At 50.1% G+C, this 17,520-nt stretch overlaps 1 protein-coding gene across 4 annotated transcripts in view; it reads left to right on the top strand.

Annotated features, from left to right (window-relative positions):
• SHANK2 (SH3 and multiple ankyrin repeat domains 2) overlaps window positions 1–17,520 on the top strand; it is a 672,941-nt gene that overhangs the window by 235,739 nt on the left and 419,682 nt on the right. For all 4 annotated transcript variants that reach the window (XM_033203947.1, XM_033203946.1, XM_033203948.1 and 1 more), the window contains exon 11: window positions 7,635–7,701. In XM_033203947.1, the coding sequence (XP_033059838.1) occupies window positions 7,635–7,701 (67 nt within the window). The remainder of the gene's footprint in view (window positions 1–7,634; window positions 7,702–17,520) is intronic.

Here is a 17,520-nt window from a genome sequence, read left to right on the forward strand (position 1 = left end):
TGACTCACTGCAACCTCCGCCTCCCAGGTTCGAGCAACTCTTCTGCCTCGGCCTCCTGAGTACCTGGGATTACAGGCGCCAGCCACCATGCCCAGCTAATTTTTGTATTTTTGGTAAAGACGGGGATTCATCATGTTGGGAAGGCTGGTCTTGAACTCCTGACCTCAGGTGATCCACTCACCTCAGCCTCCCAAAGTGCTGGGATTACAGGCATGAGCCACTGAGCCCGGCCGGCTAAGTTAATGTGAGATGTAAGCATTTGAGGTGCTAAGGAGGAGATGGTTGTCAATTTTTGAGTTAGGAGAATAGATGGAGACTCCCCCTTCTCCCCCAGTTGGTAGATCAGTGGAGTGGGGCCATGCTGTCTCCTAGGCTTGGCTCCCGAGATGCACTGCCCTGCAAAGTGGCTCCTGTTGAAAAAAAAAAAATGTGAGCTCCCTCTTGACATTCCTGCATCTTTAGGGGTCCCTGTGGCCCTGAGAGCCAAGAGCAGAGCCTCCAGGGCTCCTGGCAAGGTGTCCATCTGCTTTCCTCTACTTGTTAATCCCAGTGCCATCTCTTACAGGAGGCTTTGCCAGCACCAGCAAAAGGTCCCCATCTCAGATACGATTGCTTCATTCCAGGAAAACCCAGTTTACGGCACCGAGGACTTACAACTGGGGGTGATTCCCACAAGAACTCATCCTGTGGTGCCCTCATCACACAAAACTTCAGCCATCGATGCTGCCTGGAACTGTAGATCACACTTCAAATACAGGATGTCATTCATAAGGTCACAGCAAAGGCTCCAGAAAGTGATGCTAACTCTGTCTTGGGGCAAGAGCTAAGGGGAGCCCCCTGAGAGGCAGCCCCCAGGGGCACAGCAAGAAAGCCCAGTTCTGAGGGAGACAGATGGGGAGGCGGCGGGAACTGGGACCTTAGCCCCACGCTTGGCTGAGAGAGGCCAGTGAGGGAGGACGCCCTCTGCATCTTCCCTGGAGGCCCCGCCTCTCCCTTTCCTTTGAAATCCACAGAAGAGAAACACAGACTGTTGCTTTGTGTTACATAACTCTTGTTTAAATGTCCATAAAAGGCCTTCCTCCTTCCCAGCCAGCAGATACGGAAGTGAGAATTAGGATGATTTAGAATGCCAGTGAGGCGTCTCATACAAATGCCCAGTGTGGTGCAGTGACACTGCCCGGGTGGCCGCCTGCTGCTCTGCTGTCCAGTGGCATGGCACAGAACTGGCTGCCCATCATCTGAATTCTCCCAGCCTCCTGTCTGTCCAAGGGTGCCAGCCAGGCGTCAGCCATGGAGACATCCTGCCTGTTGCTGTTTTTCAGGGCTCCCTAGTATTGTCTGTCCCCAGATGCTTTCCAGGGCCATGGTTTCTTGTCACCTCCTCGCTGCAGAAGCCAGGGTTCCCTTTGCTTCACGTGTGGATTCCTCCCATGACCTGCCAGTCAGTGCCTTCTGCGCTGACCTCTGACCTTCCTCCCTCCACACATCCATCTTGTCTGTCTTGCTGGCACATTCACCATGTCTGACATTCATCCTGCTAACCTTTGCCTGAGCTGTAACCCCCGTCAGGTGCTCCTTCTCCAGGTACTCCAAAGCTGGTGATGTCTTATGAAGGGAGGCGACAGGGAGTCTCTTTGCATCCCGTGGGGGTGAGGGGCTCCTTCCTGCGCTGGGTTTCTGTTTTTTTTTTTTTTTGAGATGGAGTCTCGTTCTGTTGCCCAGGCTGGGGTGCAGTGGCCGGATCTCAGCTCACTGCAAGCTCCGCCTCCCGGGTTCACGCCATTCTCCTGCCTCAGCATCCCGAGTAGCTGGGACTACAGGCGCCCGCCACCTTGCCCGGCTAGTTTTTTGTATTTTTTAGTAGAGACGGGGTTTCACCATGTTAGCCAGGATGGTCTCAATCTCCTGACCTCGTGATCCGCCTGTCTCGGCCTCCCAAAGTGCTGGGATTACAGGGGTGAGCCACCGCGCCCGGCCTCTGGGTTTCTTGAAACCCTAACATTTCCCCCTCAAGGTTGCATTATGGTCGTACCCCGCAGGCAGGCATCTGTGTGTATTCCCGAAATGTTGTTTGAAACAAGGGAGGAGGGGGACAGTTGAATGAATGGGGGGAAAACAGGTGAGCTGTAGAGAGCTGAGTTCTCGTTTCTTCACTGGCTCCCCTCCAGCCTCCAGGGCTCTGAAAAACCTGGACAAAGCAGCGTCTGTTCTTACAGGACTTGTCCTTCCCCTGTGCAGGGCACTTTTCACCGTAGAAGATCCTGTGGGTGCCCAGCCTGAGTGTGGCTTGTCATAACCCTCGAGAATAATTTGTCATTTGTTTCTTGTGCTTCTAGTTTTTACACAGGTGTTTGACCTGTGATTATATCATAACTTTTTAAAAAAATGCCCTAGTCCATGAAAATGACAGCATATTATATGCTAAGGTGATTAGACGAAGATTTTGAACCCAAACGGCTTGAGTGAATGTCTTGGCTTCGGTGCTGACTGTGATGTGGAGCAAGTGTCTTAATCGCTCTGTGCCTCAGTTTCCCCCTCTGTCAAGTAGAGATAATGGTGCCCACTTCATAGAGCTGTTAAGATCAAAAGAGGTCGCTCCCGGGAACTCACTCAGAGCAGCATGTGGCACCTGAGCCCTGGCTGTATCTCTACTGTGAGTGTTGTTTTCGCTGCTATGTACACCTGCAGCCACAGGGACAGACCCCATACTCTGTCTTCCTCATGTCACCCAGACCAGCAGCCTGACAACAGCTGGACAACACTGAGCAATGCTGAGACATCACATAAGAGCCAGTTCCCTCTTCCTTCTCCCAGAAGGCTTTTACTGGGAACCTGTGATAAGCCAAGCATAGGGTGGGCAGTACCAGAGGACAGGCAGGAGGCTGCTTTCTGCCAAGAGGATTTTCTAGGCCTTGAAATCATCAAGGGGAGAAGCAGTCAGGCAATTATCACAAGTAAATGTTTGCATTGTTCTCATTTGCCTTATGAGCTGAGTCCTTTAGACCAGCAGGGAGGTGCCTGGGCTTAAGCTCCTAGGGCTTTTCTTTGGAAGGAGAATCCCGGAATCACTAGGGGATGGTCCACGTGTGTGGTACTTCAGCAGCTGTCCTAGGTGTGCGTCCAAGTGCAGATGTGGCTGTGCACTTGTGTGTATCTGACTGCATTTTTGTGGGGTGCTGGGTGACCTGGGGGGTGGGTTACCTTTACAGTGAGCAGTCTGCAGTGTTCAAAGATGTAGTCAGTCATCATTTTTCTAACCATAGCAACCTTTTTTTTTTTTTTTTTTTAAGACCGAGTCTCGGCCGGGCACGGTATCTCACGCCTATAATCCCAGCACTTTGGGAGGCCGAGGCAGGCAGATCATGAGGTCAAGAGATCGAGACCATCCTGGCGAACATGGTGAAACGCTGTCTCTACTAAAAATACAAAAAAATTAGCCAGGCGTGGTGGTGGGCGCCTGTAGTCCCAGTTACTCAGAAGGCTGAGGCAGGAGAATGGTGTGAACCCGGGAGGTGGCAGAGCTTGCAGTGAGCTGAGATCGCGCCACTGCACTCCAGCCTGGATGACAGAACAAGACTCCGTCTCAAAAAAAAAAAAAAAAAAAAGACTGAGTCTCGCTCTGTCACCAAGCTGGAGTGCAGCGGCACGATCTTGGCTCACTGCAGTCTCCACTTCCCAGGTTCAAGTGATTCTCCTGCCTTAGCTTCCAGAATGGCTGGGACTACAGGTGCATGCCACCACACCCAGCTAATGTTGGCATTTTTAATAGAGATGGAGTTTCACCATGGTGGCCAGGATGGTCTCCATCTCTTGACCTAGTGATCCACCTGCCTCAGCCTCCCGAAGTGCTAGTATTACGGACATGAGCCACAGCGCCCGGCCCATAGCAAACTTTTTTAGGGTTGATTGGCCACATGCCAGGCACTGCTCTAAACCTTTACTTGTGAGATCTCAATAAATCCGCACACCAAACTCATTTCACAGGTGAGAAATCCTAGGTTTGTGGATTACACGTAATGCCCAGTGTCACATAGTACAAGTCTGGATTTATACCCAGGCAGCCTGGGCCAGAGCCCATGCCCTCCACCTCTGTGGCAGCATCCCTCTGCCAGTCTGCCAGTTTCACCTCAGGCATTCGGCAAGGGCTGGTCTGTAGGAATGCGGGAGAGATTCCTGGGCCTTGTGGGCAGAGAGGCCTTGGGCCATCCTGGAGCCAGCACAACCATCAAGGCCCTGGAGAAGGAAATGTCTGGCTCAGCCTGAGCAGGCCAGGGCATGGGTCCACATTGCCTAAGTTGAGTTCCCAAAGCTGAGTTGGAGGTGGGTTGTAGGAAGAGGTGGTCTCCCTTTGGGAGGGGGGCACCTCGGCTTCTGTCTCTCTGAATGCGGCCTGGAGACCTGCCTATCACTACAGCCACCTTTTCTACCTTCATGCCCAAGGGAAACCACCACTCAGGAAGCTTCCCCCACATCTTAGTCTGTTCTCCCACTGCTATGAAGAAATACCTGAGACTGGGGGAAAAGAGGTTTAGTTGATGCACGGTTCCTCATGGCTGGGGAGCCCTCAGGAATCTTACAGTCATGATATAAGGCACCTCTTCACAGGGCGGCAGGAGAATGAGTGTCAGCAGGGGAAGTGCCAGACACTTATAAAACCATCAGATCTCATGAGAACTCACTCACTATCACGAGCCCAGCATGGGGAAAACAGCTCCGGTGATTCAATTACCTCCCACCGGGTCCCTCCCTCAACACATGGGATTAGGGGGACTCAAGATGAGATTTGGGTGGGGACACAGCCGAACCATCTCACCCCACAACTCTGCCCTGTGGTCCTGCCCACAAGTCTTTGGGCAGAGACCATCTAACTCTTGAAACCAAGGGGTGGATCCGATGATCTCTGAATTCCTTTCAGGGTTGTTTTGCCTTTTCTTGAAGAGTGACACACATTTGTGACCAAATAGCTCTATCACCCTCTTCTGTCAAATCCAAAACGTCCAACAGTCTTCTTTCATTTGTTTTATCTCCGTCCCCTTCTGTTCAAACTGGCAGTGTTCCTGCTCTTAGAATCTCATACATTATCAAGTGATGTTCCAGCCGTACCCTTGGTGTTCGTTTTGTTGCAATGTGGATAGGCTTTTTCATTTTTTGCCATATGGATAGACTAAGAATCTTCCAAATCTTCAAGCTCTGGTTCCTTTTTGCTTTACAATTCCTTCTTTGATTCATCTCTCTCCTTTTGCATTTTACTATAAGCAGTCAGGAGGATCCAGCTGCTCCTTCGACACTTTGCTTAGAAATCTCCTCAGCTAAATATCTGATTTTATCGCTCACACACTCTACCTTCCACAAAAATACTAGAACACAGTTGAGCCAAGTGCTTTGCCACTTTAGAACAAGCATCACTTTTCCTCTAGTTTCCAGTAACGTGTTCTTCATCTCCATCTGATATCTCAGCAGAATCATTCTAACATTCATATTTCTAGCAAGTACCTCAAAACTCTTCCAGCCTGTAATCATTACCCAGTTCCAAAGCAATTCCATACTATTTTTAGATATTTGGTTTTTTTCACCAACACCATATTTATTAAAAATATATATAGGCCGGGCGCGGTGGCTCAAGCCTGTAATCCCAGCACTTTGGGAGGCTGAGACGGGCGGATCACGAGTTCAGGAGATTGAGACCATCCTGGCTAACACAGTGAAACCCCGTCTCTACTAAAAATACAAAAAACTAGCCGGGCGAGGTGGCGGGCGCCTGTAGTCCCAGCTACTCGGGAGGCTGAGGCAGGAGAATGGCGTGAACCCGGGAGGCAGAGCTTGCAGTGAGCTGAGATCCGGCCACTGCACTCCAGCCTGGGCAACAGAGCGAGACTCCGTCTCAAAAAAAAAATATGTGTGTGTGTGTGTGTGTGTGTGTGTTTGGCCAGGCACAGTGGCTCATGCCTGTAATCTCAGCACTTTGGGAGGCAGGCCGATCACTTGAGGCCAAGAGTTTGAGACCATCCTGGCCAACATGGCAAAACCCTGTTTCTACCAAAAAAAAAAAAAAAAAAAAAAAAAAAGGAAAAAGTATATATGTTAATTAGCCAGACATGGTGGCACATGCCTGTGATTCCAGATACTCGGGAGGCTGAGGCACAAGAATCACTTGAGCCTGGGAGGCAGAGGTTGCAGTGAGCCAAGATCACACCACTGCACTCCAGCCTGGATGACAGAGCAAGACCCTGCCTAAAAAAAAAAAAAAAAAGTGTGTGTGTATAGATGTATATTATGAGACATTTCAGAATAGACTGCTGCTGCTAACAGCCAATAATTCTAAATAAAGTCCTAACTTATTCTACAAATTTGAGCTTTAAAAATATTCTTTAGGAAAAACAAAATAAAAACAGAAATCTGAGGAATATGACCTAAACGAAAGGTCCTTTGAAGCCTACAGATGCCCTAAGTAAGGAAGAAAAAAACACAAAACCAAAAATCTCCCACCCTACCTTACCAGATCACCTCATACACACAAGAAGAAAGGTTGATTTAAATTAAACAAATGAAGTAAGCCCATGTTGGGAAGATGTTATAGATATTTGTTACAGCCACACCCCACTCCTGACGCTAAAGTTCGCATTTGTTTATAGTTTATTGTAAAGAATTGGCTCACATGATTATGAGGTTGGCCAGTTTGAAATCAGTAGGTAAGGCTGGAAACTCAGGAAGGAGTTGATGCCTCCGTCTTGAGGACAAACTTCTTCCGTAGGAAACCTCGATTTCGGCTCCTAAGGCCCCCAGCTGATTGGATAAGGTCCACTTACAGTAGGACTTGACATCAGCATATTGTAGATGTATGTGTGTTTCTGCAGGCTGGCATCTGGATGCCTGGCTCTTTTGTGGGTTGTATGCATTGGTCCTGAGCCCAGTGTCTCTCCTTCTGAGGCACTGTGTGCCTTGCCCATGTGGTCTGTGGTTCTGGCCTTCCTTCCAGGTCTCCATGGCCATCCTAGGAGACTTGGCTTTACCTGCCTGGCTGCTCTCCCATATCAAAGATCATGCATCTTTAGGCAACAGATCTGTAGGGCCTGAGTTGGAACAATTTCCTGTAGGTGATGGCTTTGGTGCCACCCATCTGGCTGTGCATCCATCTGTGGGTAGAATTTTTCCCACAGAACTGAAATCCGATGAGTTTTAAATGCTTTGTTTGAGGTTTCCTTGTCTCTCCAGTTATGTAGATTGGCATGCATCTAATCGGATAAACAGGACTCCGGGGTGTGAGAGCTGGAACTAATCAAGCCCTGTGGGAACACTAGACATAGTCAACGGGGAGATTTCCAGACGCAGGCCTGGTTGAATTCTCAGCTGCTGTGTGGGTGATTTGCCCCACATGCCTTCTGGACAGAGGCCCCCACTCATGTAGGTTGTAGAGCAATGACAACCTTATCATCATAGAACAGCCAACTGCTTTGAGAGAAGCAAGTGTAGTGGTTGGCAAGTTCAGAGGATGAGTGTTGATGGATATTGCGGCTGCAATTTTAAGAGCTGTGATTGGACTCCTTTTGGTGTCAGGCCTTCAGTGATATAATAGCGTATGCAGAAATCATTGTTCTGCAGGTGACACTTAACTTAATGTGATTTTCACTTTGCAGGTGGCCATAATAGCAGGCAACTTTGAGCTGGCAGAATACATCAAGAACCATAAGGAAACAGACATCGGTGAGTAGGCACGTGGAGAGACTGGTGGGGTTTGGTTTAGAGATGCTGTGAAGGGTCACTCACCAGCTTTTTAAAATGCTCCTAAGATTGGTTTAGAGCCTGCTTTTAGCAAAACTTCACATAGTATTAGCCCATGTTCTGTCTCTGGTCTTAACTTTTTACACTTATGGTGGGGATGGGGCTAAGGAAGACCTTAGAGGTTAGGCCATCTGAAACGTGCTTCTCTAGAAGGATGATGTTCTAGTCTATTCTGACAGTCCCCATTGCAAGGTTTCTTTCCGTGTGAACATCATTGATTTAGTAAAATGGGGAGAGGAACAGGAAGTGTGGCGTTCATGCTAAGGGTTGGCTCTGGGATTCCCTCTCTGATGTACGTGTCTGGTTTTCCCAATTACTGATAAAAATTGATACATGTCGTTACGCATTTGTCCAAACTGGTACAATGTACAAGCCCAAGAGTGAGGCCTAATGTAAACTGTGGACTTGAGTGACGCTGTAGGCTCTCAGTTGTAACAAGTGGCCCACTCCGGGGAGGGGGTTGATGACTGGGGAGACCGCACGTGAGAGGCAGGGGCTCTCTGGGTAAGCTCTATTCCTTCTGCTCGGTTTTACTGTGAACCTAAAACTGCTCTAAAAATATGACATCTTTTTTAAAAATCCGAAAAAAAAAGAAATCAAACTGGAGAATGTGCTAAGCATCAAGCAATGGATGTAGGGCACGGCTCTTGATTGCTGACACCCATTAATGTGCAGCTGATTTAGATGTGTTTATTGGAAGGTGCCGTAACATCCACACTTCTATTTAGGCAAAGAGCTGGCAACCTGATGAGGGTGGAGAGAGAGCCAGTGGCATCCTCTCGACTCCCCTCGGTTGCCTCCGCTTCACCTTCCTCCGCAGCTGTGCTGATGGCCGTCCCCCTTTTTAGTACCCCTTGTGCCAGCCAGGAGGACGGTCTCTGGGGCTCCTCCTCTCTCCCATCGCCCTGCCATTGGCTGGGCCCGGTCTTGCAACTTGGACGAGACCACTGGCCTGTTTCCTCCAGCCCCGCGCTTCCACAGGACCTGCAGCGGGGAGCAGTCCCATTGGACCGGCAGTGGTGAGCTTCCGAAGATGACGTCACCCCATTAGAGGGTCCGGGGGGTGCTCCTGGGTGTCATTTATTGCCTGTGCCCCTCAGCTCATTTTTGGCATCAGGGAAAGCAGAACTGTGTGTTTGGCCATCGAGGCTTTACCGTGTGGCATGTGTGCCCTGCGTCGACCACAGCCGGTACCTACCCCACCTTGGAGAACTGCATGAGGATGCAGAGCCAGATGCACGGCTTGCATCATCAAGTACCTGTGCAGAGCCTCGGGGCCTCCCAAAGGCTGCGCCTGACGCCGACGCACACGTCCCTCCTGTGAGCCAGGGCAAATCACTTCATTGCTCTGAGATCCAGGGTTCTGCCAGGGCTGCCTCAGCACCTCCATGAGCGCATTATAGAGATTGATGAGTTAATGTCTGCAAAGTGATTTAGAAAATGAGCTCTCAGAATGCCAGAGACCATCTCCCTGCTCCCTCCCTAATATGAAAACGCGGCACACGGAATAGCTTTGGTTTGAGAGCTAAAAATATCGGCTGCTGTGGAGGGAGTGGGACTGTCTTGACCAGGGGCACACAGTGAAGAAGGGAGGTGAGGGAGCCTGAGCACAGGTCCCACCCACGACTGCAGGGGTTGTTGCTGGCACCCCTGCAGGCAGAGCCCCCGCCAGCTCCACAGATCCTGAGTTGTCTGGGATGGTGACAAGCTCTGGGCTACCCTCATTGGGCTACCCTCACTGGGGCCTACACTGCAAAGAGGAAGGTGTGAAGTGGCTTCTTTATCCCAGCTCTCCACATGGAGCTGAGAGATACCGGGGCTGCTACCCCTGCCCCTAAGCATTGCCCCATGGAGTCACAGCTGCCCTTCCTCCCTTCTGACAAACCCTCCTACTCAAAAACAGGACGGGCCGGGCACAGTGTCTCACGCCTGTAATCCCAGCACTTTGGGAGGCCGAGGCGGGTGGATCACCTGAGGTCAGGAGTTTGAGACCAGCCTGGCCAACATGGTGAAACCCCGTCTCTACTGAAAATACAAAAATTAGCTGGACGTGATGGCAGGTACCTGTAATTCCAGCTACTCAGGAGGTAGAGGCAGGAGAATCTCTTGGATCCGGGAGGTGGAGGTTGCAGTGAGCCAAGATTGCACCATTATACTCCAGCCTGGGCAACAAGAGCTAAATTCAGTCTCAAAAACAAAACAAAACAAAAAAACAAAAAACCAGGATGACTTTCCAAGTCCATTGAAGCACCGAGTTGATTTCACAACGCAGCTTGGGAAACATTTGTTGTCTTTTCAGTTTTTAGATACAATTATTATTAATATCTTCCCTATTTATGATGCAGACACCTCTTTACAAACAGAGGGGTTTTCATTATTATAAAAGGAATGCCCATTTGTTGGGTGAATACATTTTAATTACCCTTTTCCTGTTTGGATCAATTATTGATTAGCTGTAAACAGCACCCCCCTATTGAGAAAGGGGGGGTCCCCACTGTAGGCTCACATGACGGATGTATTTTGAAATGCCAGGATCGAGGTTTGAGTCTCTCATGTCTGTATGTTTGTAAACTACCCCAGTTCTGCAGGAAAGAAGCAAGACTGGCTTTTACAATCAGCTTACGTAGCGGGTCAGTGTCTGTCATTCCTGCTCTTTGAGCTTTCCCAGGGCCCCAAAGGGAAAGGATAGTTTAAAAAACCTGTACTTACCCACGGGTTTCCTTGTGCATCTACAAAGAAGAAGAATAAGAAAAAAAAAAACCTCTTGTTTCATCTGAGTCGTCTAAGGGTTCGTGATTATAAACTAGCAAACTGGCATCAATGCAAACTGTGCCATTTAAATCATTGTGTTGAAAGTTTCCCGGAGAGAGAGATGAAGGGTGTGGAGGCTGAGTCCTTTAGGACTGATGTCTCTCAATGTGTTGATTGATCCAAGCACAGTGAATCTGTTGTAAAATCCTGAACCTAATGCCTTCTTCACTAAACCTGTAGGTTGGAACCCAGTGGCTTCTCCCCTCCCCTGTGGTCACCCCCTCTTTGCATCGCCCCTGTGGTGGGGCCAGGTGCTGGGTATGTGGTGGGGAGGGTCTCGTGCTCTCTTCTCCACTAGCTTGCGTGTTTTTTGCCTGCATGTGTCTTGCTAACTCCTGCATGTGGGTCTTTGCTCGTTGTTTAAGAAAGCTGCCCTACTTCTGGGTGGATGAATGAATAACCACAGTGAAAACAGTTAGCGCTTACCAAGTACTACAGACCAGCACTTCACGTACAGCATCACAGCCATGTAAGCCTCCACGTCCAGATGCAGTTGTGATCTCCATGTGAAGAAGAATCTAAGTGACATGGCACTGGGGGTGGGGCTCCCCTGGAAGCTGACCTTGAGATGAGGGTTTGAGGGCAAGCTGTTTATTGTGGAGGTGATACAGGAAGCACCAGCAGGGACTTAGGAAAGGAAGTCAGGGAAGGGCAGGGCGCCAGACATACACACGTGTTCATGAGCAGTTGACTCTGTGGGCCCTTGAGGCTCAGGCCCCTAGGGTCCTCTGGGAACCTGCAGAGGGTATGCCTGGGCATTATGAAGCAGTTCATGTATTCACCCACCAGTTCCAGCTCCTATGCATGCTCCCTCTGGGTACCAAGACACTCATCAGGGAATTGGGGAATTGCAGGGGCCTGGGGGGTAAGCAGTGCACATACCTGGGAACAGTGAGTGCCAAGGGGATGCAGGCAGGGCACCAAGGGCATCTTACATTCAGAACTTTTCCAAAGCTACATGCTGGAGGAATTGGGCAAACCAGATTTTAACCCCACATCCATCTGATGCTGAAGTACTTACCTTGAGAACCTGTCCTTTCAACCACTACACCCCACTGCCTCCCTGGTGAAGCTGAGAGAAACCTTGCAACATGCAAGAGCTGTAGGCATCAGTGTGGTCTAGGATGAGGCAGGTTGAGGAGGCTTTACACAGACTGGGCCTAGAACCAGAGCTGGGAAGCTGGGCAGAGGGAAGAGGAGGCTTTCTGGGCCACAGACCACCAACAGAGTGGTCCCCCCATAGTTAGAGGGGGTCTCTCCTCTCTGCTTCCTCGTCCAGGCTCCCTTGCTCTGAGATATCTAAAGCTAATCATTTGTCAGCTCCCGGCCAGCTGCCCAATTGTGCTTAGAAGGCAGGGGTGGGGCTGGAGGAAGATGATGCTGAGACCGCATGGGGCAGAGCCTGGTGGCTGGAGAGAGTTGTCTGAGAACGGATGGAATGATGGACTGAGGTCCCGGCCTCATGGCTGTGCTGCCTGGCAGCCCCCGAGGGGAGCCTTTGCAGCTCACAGTGGTCTCTCACCAGGGCGACTCAAGTTGCTCATCCTCTGAGCTTTCGAGAGAGGTCATGTTTTAGTCAGAACTGGTCCTGGCCACCCATGTCCTCACCCAGGGCTCAGAGTAACTTCTCACCCACAGAATCAGTTGTTTTCTCTGCAAATCCTGGATTCCTCTCCTTCCATCTTCCACGTTAACATTTCAAAGAGGAATTTCTTCTGTGACATTTCTCATCCACCATGAAATATTCAGTTGTCACTGGCAATGTTCCTTCCCAGGATGCTCTTAGCAGTGTCAGGGTGAGGGTCCATCAGGGTCACCCAGGAGGCCTTCAGAGGGGAGATGCAGCCTGGCCCTCTGCCCTGGGGGACGGAGACTGAGAGAGGGAAGGAGGAGGAGGACATGCTTTGGGGGCTGCAGAGTCACTTCCCTGGGATCACAGAATGAAAGAATTCCAACTGTGGGACCTTGGAGGCTGTCCACCCAGAGCACCAGTAGAAGGAACCAGCCTTGCCAACACGTTGATTTTGGACTTCTGGCCTTCAGAACTATGAGATAGTAAATTCTGGTTGTTTTAAGCCACTCCGTTGGTGGTGGTTCCCACCAACTAAGCGGGAAGAAATGGCCCCAGTGTCTTCCAATCTAAAGAGAAGCGTGCGTGCGCTGAGGACGGCAGACTGCCTCTGCTAGAGGCGAAGCGTCCTTTCTCCCAGGCTGTACGTGCACATGTCAGGTACCTGAAATAGCAGGTCCTCAAGACACCTGCACTCTCACCAGCTCAAACTCCTATGTGGTCACCAACTTCCTTCCCGTGACAACTCTTTTTTTGGGGGGGGAGTGTGGAGTCTATCACCCTGTCACCCAGACCAGAGTGCAGTGACACGATCTCGGCTCACTGCAACCTCCGCCACCCGGGTTCAAGCGATTCTCCTGCCTCAGCCTCCTGAGTAGCTGGGATTACAGGCGTGTGCCACCACGCCTGGCTAATTTTTTGTTTTGTTTTGTTTGAGATGGAGTTTTGCTTCTGTTGCCCTGGCTGGAGTGCAAGGGTGTGATCTTGTCTCACTGTAACCTCCATCTCCCAGGTTCAAGCAATTCTCCTGCCTCAGCCTCCCGAGTAGCTGAGATTATAGGCATGCACCACCATGCCTGGCTAATTTTGTATTTTTAGTAGAGATGGGGTTTCTCCATGTTGGTCAGGCTGGTCTCGAACTCCCAACCTCAGGTGATCCGCCTGCTTCAGCCTCCCAAAGTACTGGGATTACATGCGTGAGCCACCACACCTGGCCTCTGTATTTTTTTTTTTTTTAGTAGAGACAAGGTTTCACCGTGTTGGCCAAGATGGTCTCAATCTCTTGACTTAGTGATCTGTATGCCTCAGCCTCCCAAAGTGCTGGAATTATAGCAGCAGTTTTATTATAAGCAGAGCTACCGTGCCCGGCCCAATTTTTTATATTTTTAGTAGAGATGGGGGTTCACCATGTTGGCCAGGCTGTTCTTGAACTCCTGACCTCAGGTGATCTGCCTGCCTCGGCCTCCCAAACTGCTGGGATTACAGGCATGAGCCACCATGCCCAGCCTGGTGACAACTCTTCATTGAGCACCTTTTGCACAGACCCTGTGCTAATTTGGAGATTCAGAAACATTCGCATGTCCCAGGTCCTTTGGGAGGGGATGGCCATGGAAAATATTGTCCCTCTGTTTATTATAGAGGGACCCCCAGATCTAAAAGTCATGTTTGAAGGATGGTGGAGCCTGTGCACCCTTCCTAGGTGGAGTGAGCTACTAACCTGTTGCTGTTTAATGGGAACACATGCCACACCCACTCAGGAAAACAGGCTTTTCCACACATGTTGCTTCTCTGGCTGTTACAGCTCCCACTCCCCCGTGTCCTGGCCCCAGTCTTCCAGCTACGTCTCCCTCCTCTGCCCTCTCTCCATCCTCCATTCCCAGGAGCCTTCTGGGTTGCTGCCAGCCGCCCCTAAGACAGCTTCTGAGCCACCCCACTCCTGGTCCTGGTCCTGACTATCTTCTTGACTCACCTGCCCTAACCCTCTCCTGCCCACTGAGGCCCCGGTGCCCAGCGGCCTGTCTGATTTGGGGTACATCTGGGTCCCTTGGGGGAGCTTGTATGGAATGCAGATGCCGAGCGCCACCCTCAGAATCTGACTCGGTAGGTCGAGAGGCTCTCTGGAATTGCGGTTTCAAATCCCCCTGGTGGTTCTCACGCTGGACATCCCAGCACCAGCTCCTCCTTTGCATCCCAGGATCTGCCAGAGTTTCTTCTCATCCACATCTTTCGTGGCCCTGCTCAGGCCCCGGGGGTGGGCCGTGTACTCGGTTCCCGCAACAAATGACCACCAACTGAGTGGCTTCAAACAACTGGAATTGGCCATGTCACTGTTTTGAAGGCCAGAAGTCCACAATCAAGGTGTTGGCAGGGCTGGTTCCCTTTGCAGGCTCAGGGGAAGGATCTTTCCTTGCCTCTGACGTCCCTGGGCTTCTGAATGCACCACCCCAGCCCCCGCCTCTGTCTTCACCTGGCTTCCCCTCTGCATGTATCTCCGAGGTCCTACTCCACTCCCTTATACAGACTCCAGTCTTTGAATTTAGAGTCCACCCTAAATCCAAGATGATCTCCTCTTGAGATCCTTCAACTCGTCGCACCTAAAAAGACCCTGTTTCCAAATGAGGGTGTAGTTTAGGTCCCAGGGATTAGGACTTGGTCCCATGTTTTTGAGGACCACCATTCCACCCAGTCTAGGGGACTCACATTGCTTCATGACTTTGGTCTTCCCAGACTGTTACCTCTTCAAGGACAGGTGGTATCTGATTCTGCCGTCCCCACTGTGCTGGGCGCGTGGTGGGGCCTCAGGCAATGTGTTGGATGGACGGCTCCTGCCCCAGCTCTTGTTCACTCCAAGTCAGCTTTTCTCATCCTTGTTTGTTTTTGTTGTTGTTGTTGTTGGGTTTTTGTTTGTTTGTTTGTTTGTTTGTTTTGAGATGGCGTCTCCCTCTGTTGCCCAGGCTGGGGTGCAGTGGAGCGGTTTCAGTTCACTTCAACCTCTGCCTCCCGGATTCAAGCGATTCTGCTGCCTTAGCCTCCCGAGTAGGTGGGAGCTGGGATTACAGACACCCACCACCATGCCCAGCTAATTTTTGTATTTTTAGCAGAGATAGGGTTTCACCATGTTGGTCAGGCTGGTCTCGAACTCCTGACCTCCGGTGGTCCACCTACCTCAGCCTCACCCAAAGTCCTAGAATTCCAGGTGTGAACCACCACACTCGGCCCTACTCTCTGTTCTTGACATCAAACCTGCTTTCCCTGGTACCCAGTCTTGAGTGTCAAGGGTGGGACACATATTGGCAAATCAGTTGCTGGATTGAGTGTGTTTACGAGAGGGCGATGTTTTATCTGACTCGAATGGTTTCAGAGTCCAGGAGCAGCCAAGCTCAGAGGCACAGAGGAGAGGAGGCAGTTGGAGGAAGTGGGCTGTGCTGGGTTTGATGTCGTGAGTCCTCAAGCCAGGGATTTCTGGATTTCTGCGTTAGATTGTGGGTGGCCACATGGCTTCCTGATTCTAGGTTCTGTGGCTTGGCTTCCTCCACCCTGTATCCTCCATAACTGCAAGGGTGCTGCTGTAGTCCTTCTTCCTCAGGGCGAATCTTTTGTCCATTCCTGGCCTCTTGGTGGGGGTGGGTGGTGTCAGATGATCCCTGGAGGACTCCAAGTTCTCTGTCTGCCATTTGTCTATCCCTGTCAGCCTCAGGAATCATGGCATTTCTGCATTATGATCTTCAGCAAGACTTGTCTTATGCAACTTAGGAGAAATATGGATAAAGAGAGACCTGTCCCTTAAACTTGAGGCTGTTGGCTCTTGCTTTGGCGTCAGGGCAAGCCCTGGGTGCTCACAAGCAGAGTGCTCTCCTGTCGGGAAATGGAGGTGAGACTCACCTTTGCCTCTATGGGGTTGGGCCACATCTCTCAATGTGGGTCTGGTGGAAGCAAATTCCAAGGTGGAGGTGGGTGTGGGGTGAATGTTGGTGCTTCCAAGTGGGTAAACTCAAATACCGAACGTTTTTCTGACTTGCCACCTACAGCCTGGTCAGTGGGATGTTTTCCTTTAAAAAGTTCCTTTAAAGGATCAAATGGCCTCCCTGCTGCTGAGGAGGGATCCTTTGTTTCCGAAACACAGAAGCAATCCGTGCCAGGAAGTCAGTGCCTTTACGATGCTGGAATGTGGCTTTCAGGGAGAAGACAGTGAACACTGCGAGGTGATGAATGGGTGCTCTGAGGTCTGTAGAATCCAGAAATGGATTCAAGTGTATCTCTTTAAAAGAGAGGGTTCAGCCTGCAGCGAAGCATTCTGTTCGCAATCCGGCCAGCATGTATGTTGCTGTTGACTGATGCTGTGCTGCTGTTTCTGTCCCCCTCCTCTTAAAAAAATATATTAAATGTGACCTCTGTCTGGTGATTTTATTTGCCAGCTGGAAGAAAGTGGTGGTTTAAATGCAGATGTGAATACCAAAGTTAATCCTTGCTTGTTGTCGTCCAGTGTTTAGCTGGCCGAGTAAATGAGCCCAGCAGGTTATAAAAGCTTTGCCATAGAGCCTTGACGATGGCTTCTGTAGGATGGAGATCCCAAACAGCAAGACTGTCCGGGTGCCCAGGAGCCCGCGTCCGAAACAGTCATGCACACATTAAGCATGTTGCCAGCTGATAAGCTTTGGACTGGGATAACCTATTTTTTACGGTCTTTGTTGTTTTTGCTTTTGCCCGGCTTTGTGGGGAGATGCACTGTCAGATGGATTAAATGACATGGGTTGTTCTTCCTCAACCGAACAAGGTTTGTTTTCATACATCTTGTCCTTGCGCAGCTATGGAGAGAGAAGCGAGTGGTTTTTGTATTTTGAAAGGAGGCACATTGAGCTGATGTGTGAGTTTGGGTGCCTGATTAGCCGACGAAGGAATACTTGGATACTGTTGCTAGGTTTCAAGACTGGGTGCCTGTATAATTATGCTTTAGATATGTATAGATGATGAATAGAGGGTCGTGTTTTCAAACAGATTGCTTAATGTAATATGTTAGGGGTGTGTGTGTGTGTGTGATTGTGTGATTGTGTGTGTGAAAGTAAAATTCAGGCTGATTTTGAGCCATGATCCTTTAAAAATATACCTGTTTGCTAGATACTCCCTGCTGTGAAATAAAATAGATCTGATTTGAAAATTTTCAGTTTACCTGGCATTTTGACTGTGAACTGTGCTCCTTCCAATGAAACACAGATGATTATCTGCAGTAAACACAATAGCCTTTGTGTTTGCAAGTAGAACCAGCAGCTCCCAAGGAAAACCCCAAATCCTCACCTATTTCACTTCATGAGATCAGAGTGATCGGGGTCCCCGTTATTGAGTCCCCTCCTGTACCTGTTAAG

The sequence above is a fragment of the Trachypithecus francoisi genome, unplaced genomic scaffold (genome assembly GCF_009764315.1).
Source record: "Trachypithecus francoisi isolate TF-2019V2 unplaced genomic scaffold, Tfra_2.0 Lachesis_group8, whole genome shotgun sequence".
NCBI lineage: Eukaryota > Metazoa > Chordata > Mammalia > Primates > Cercopithecidae > Trachypithecus > Trachypithecus francoisi.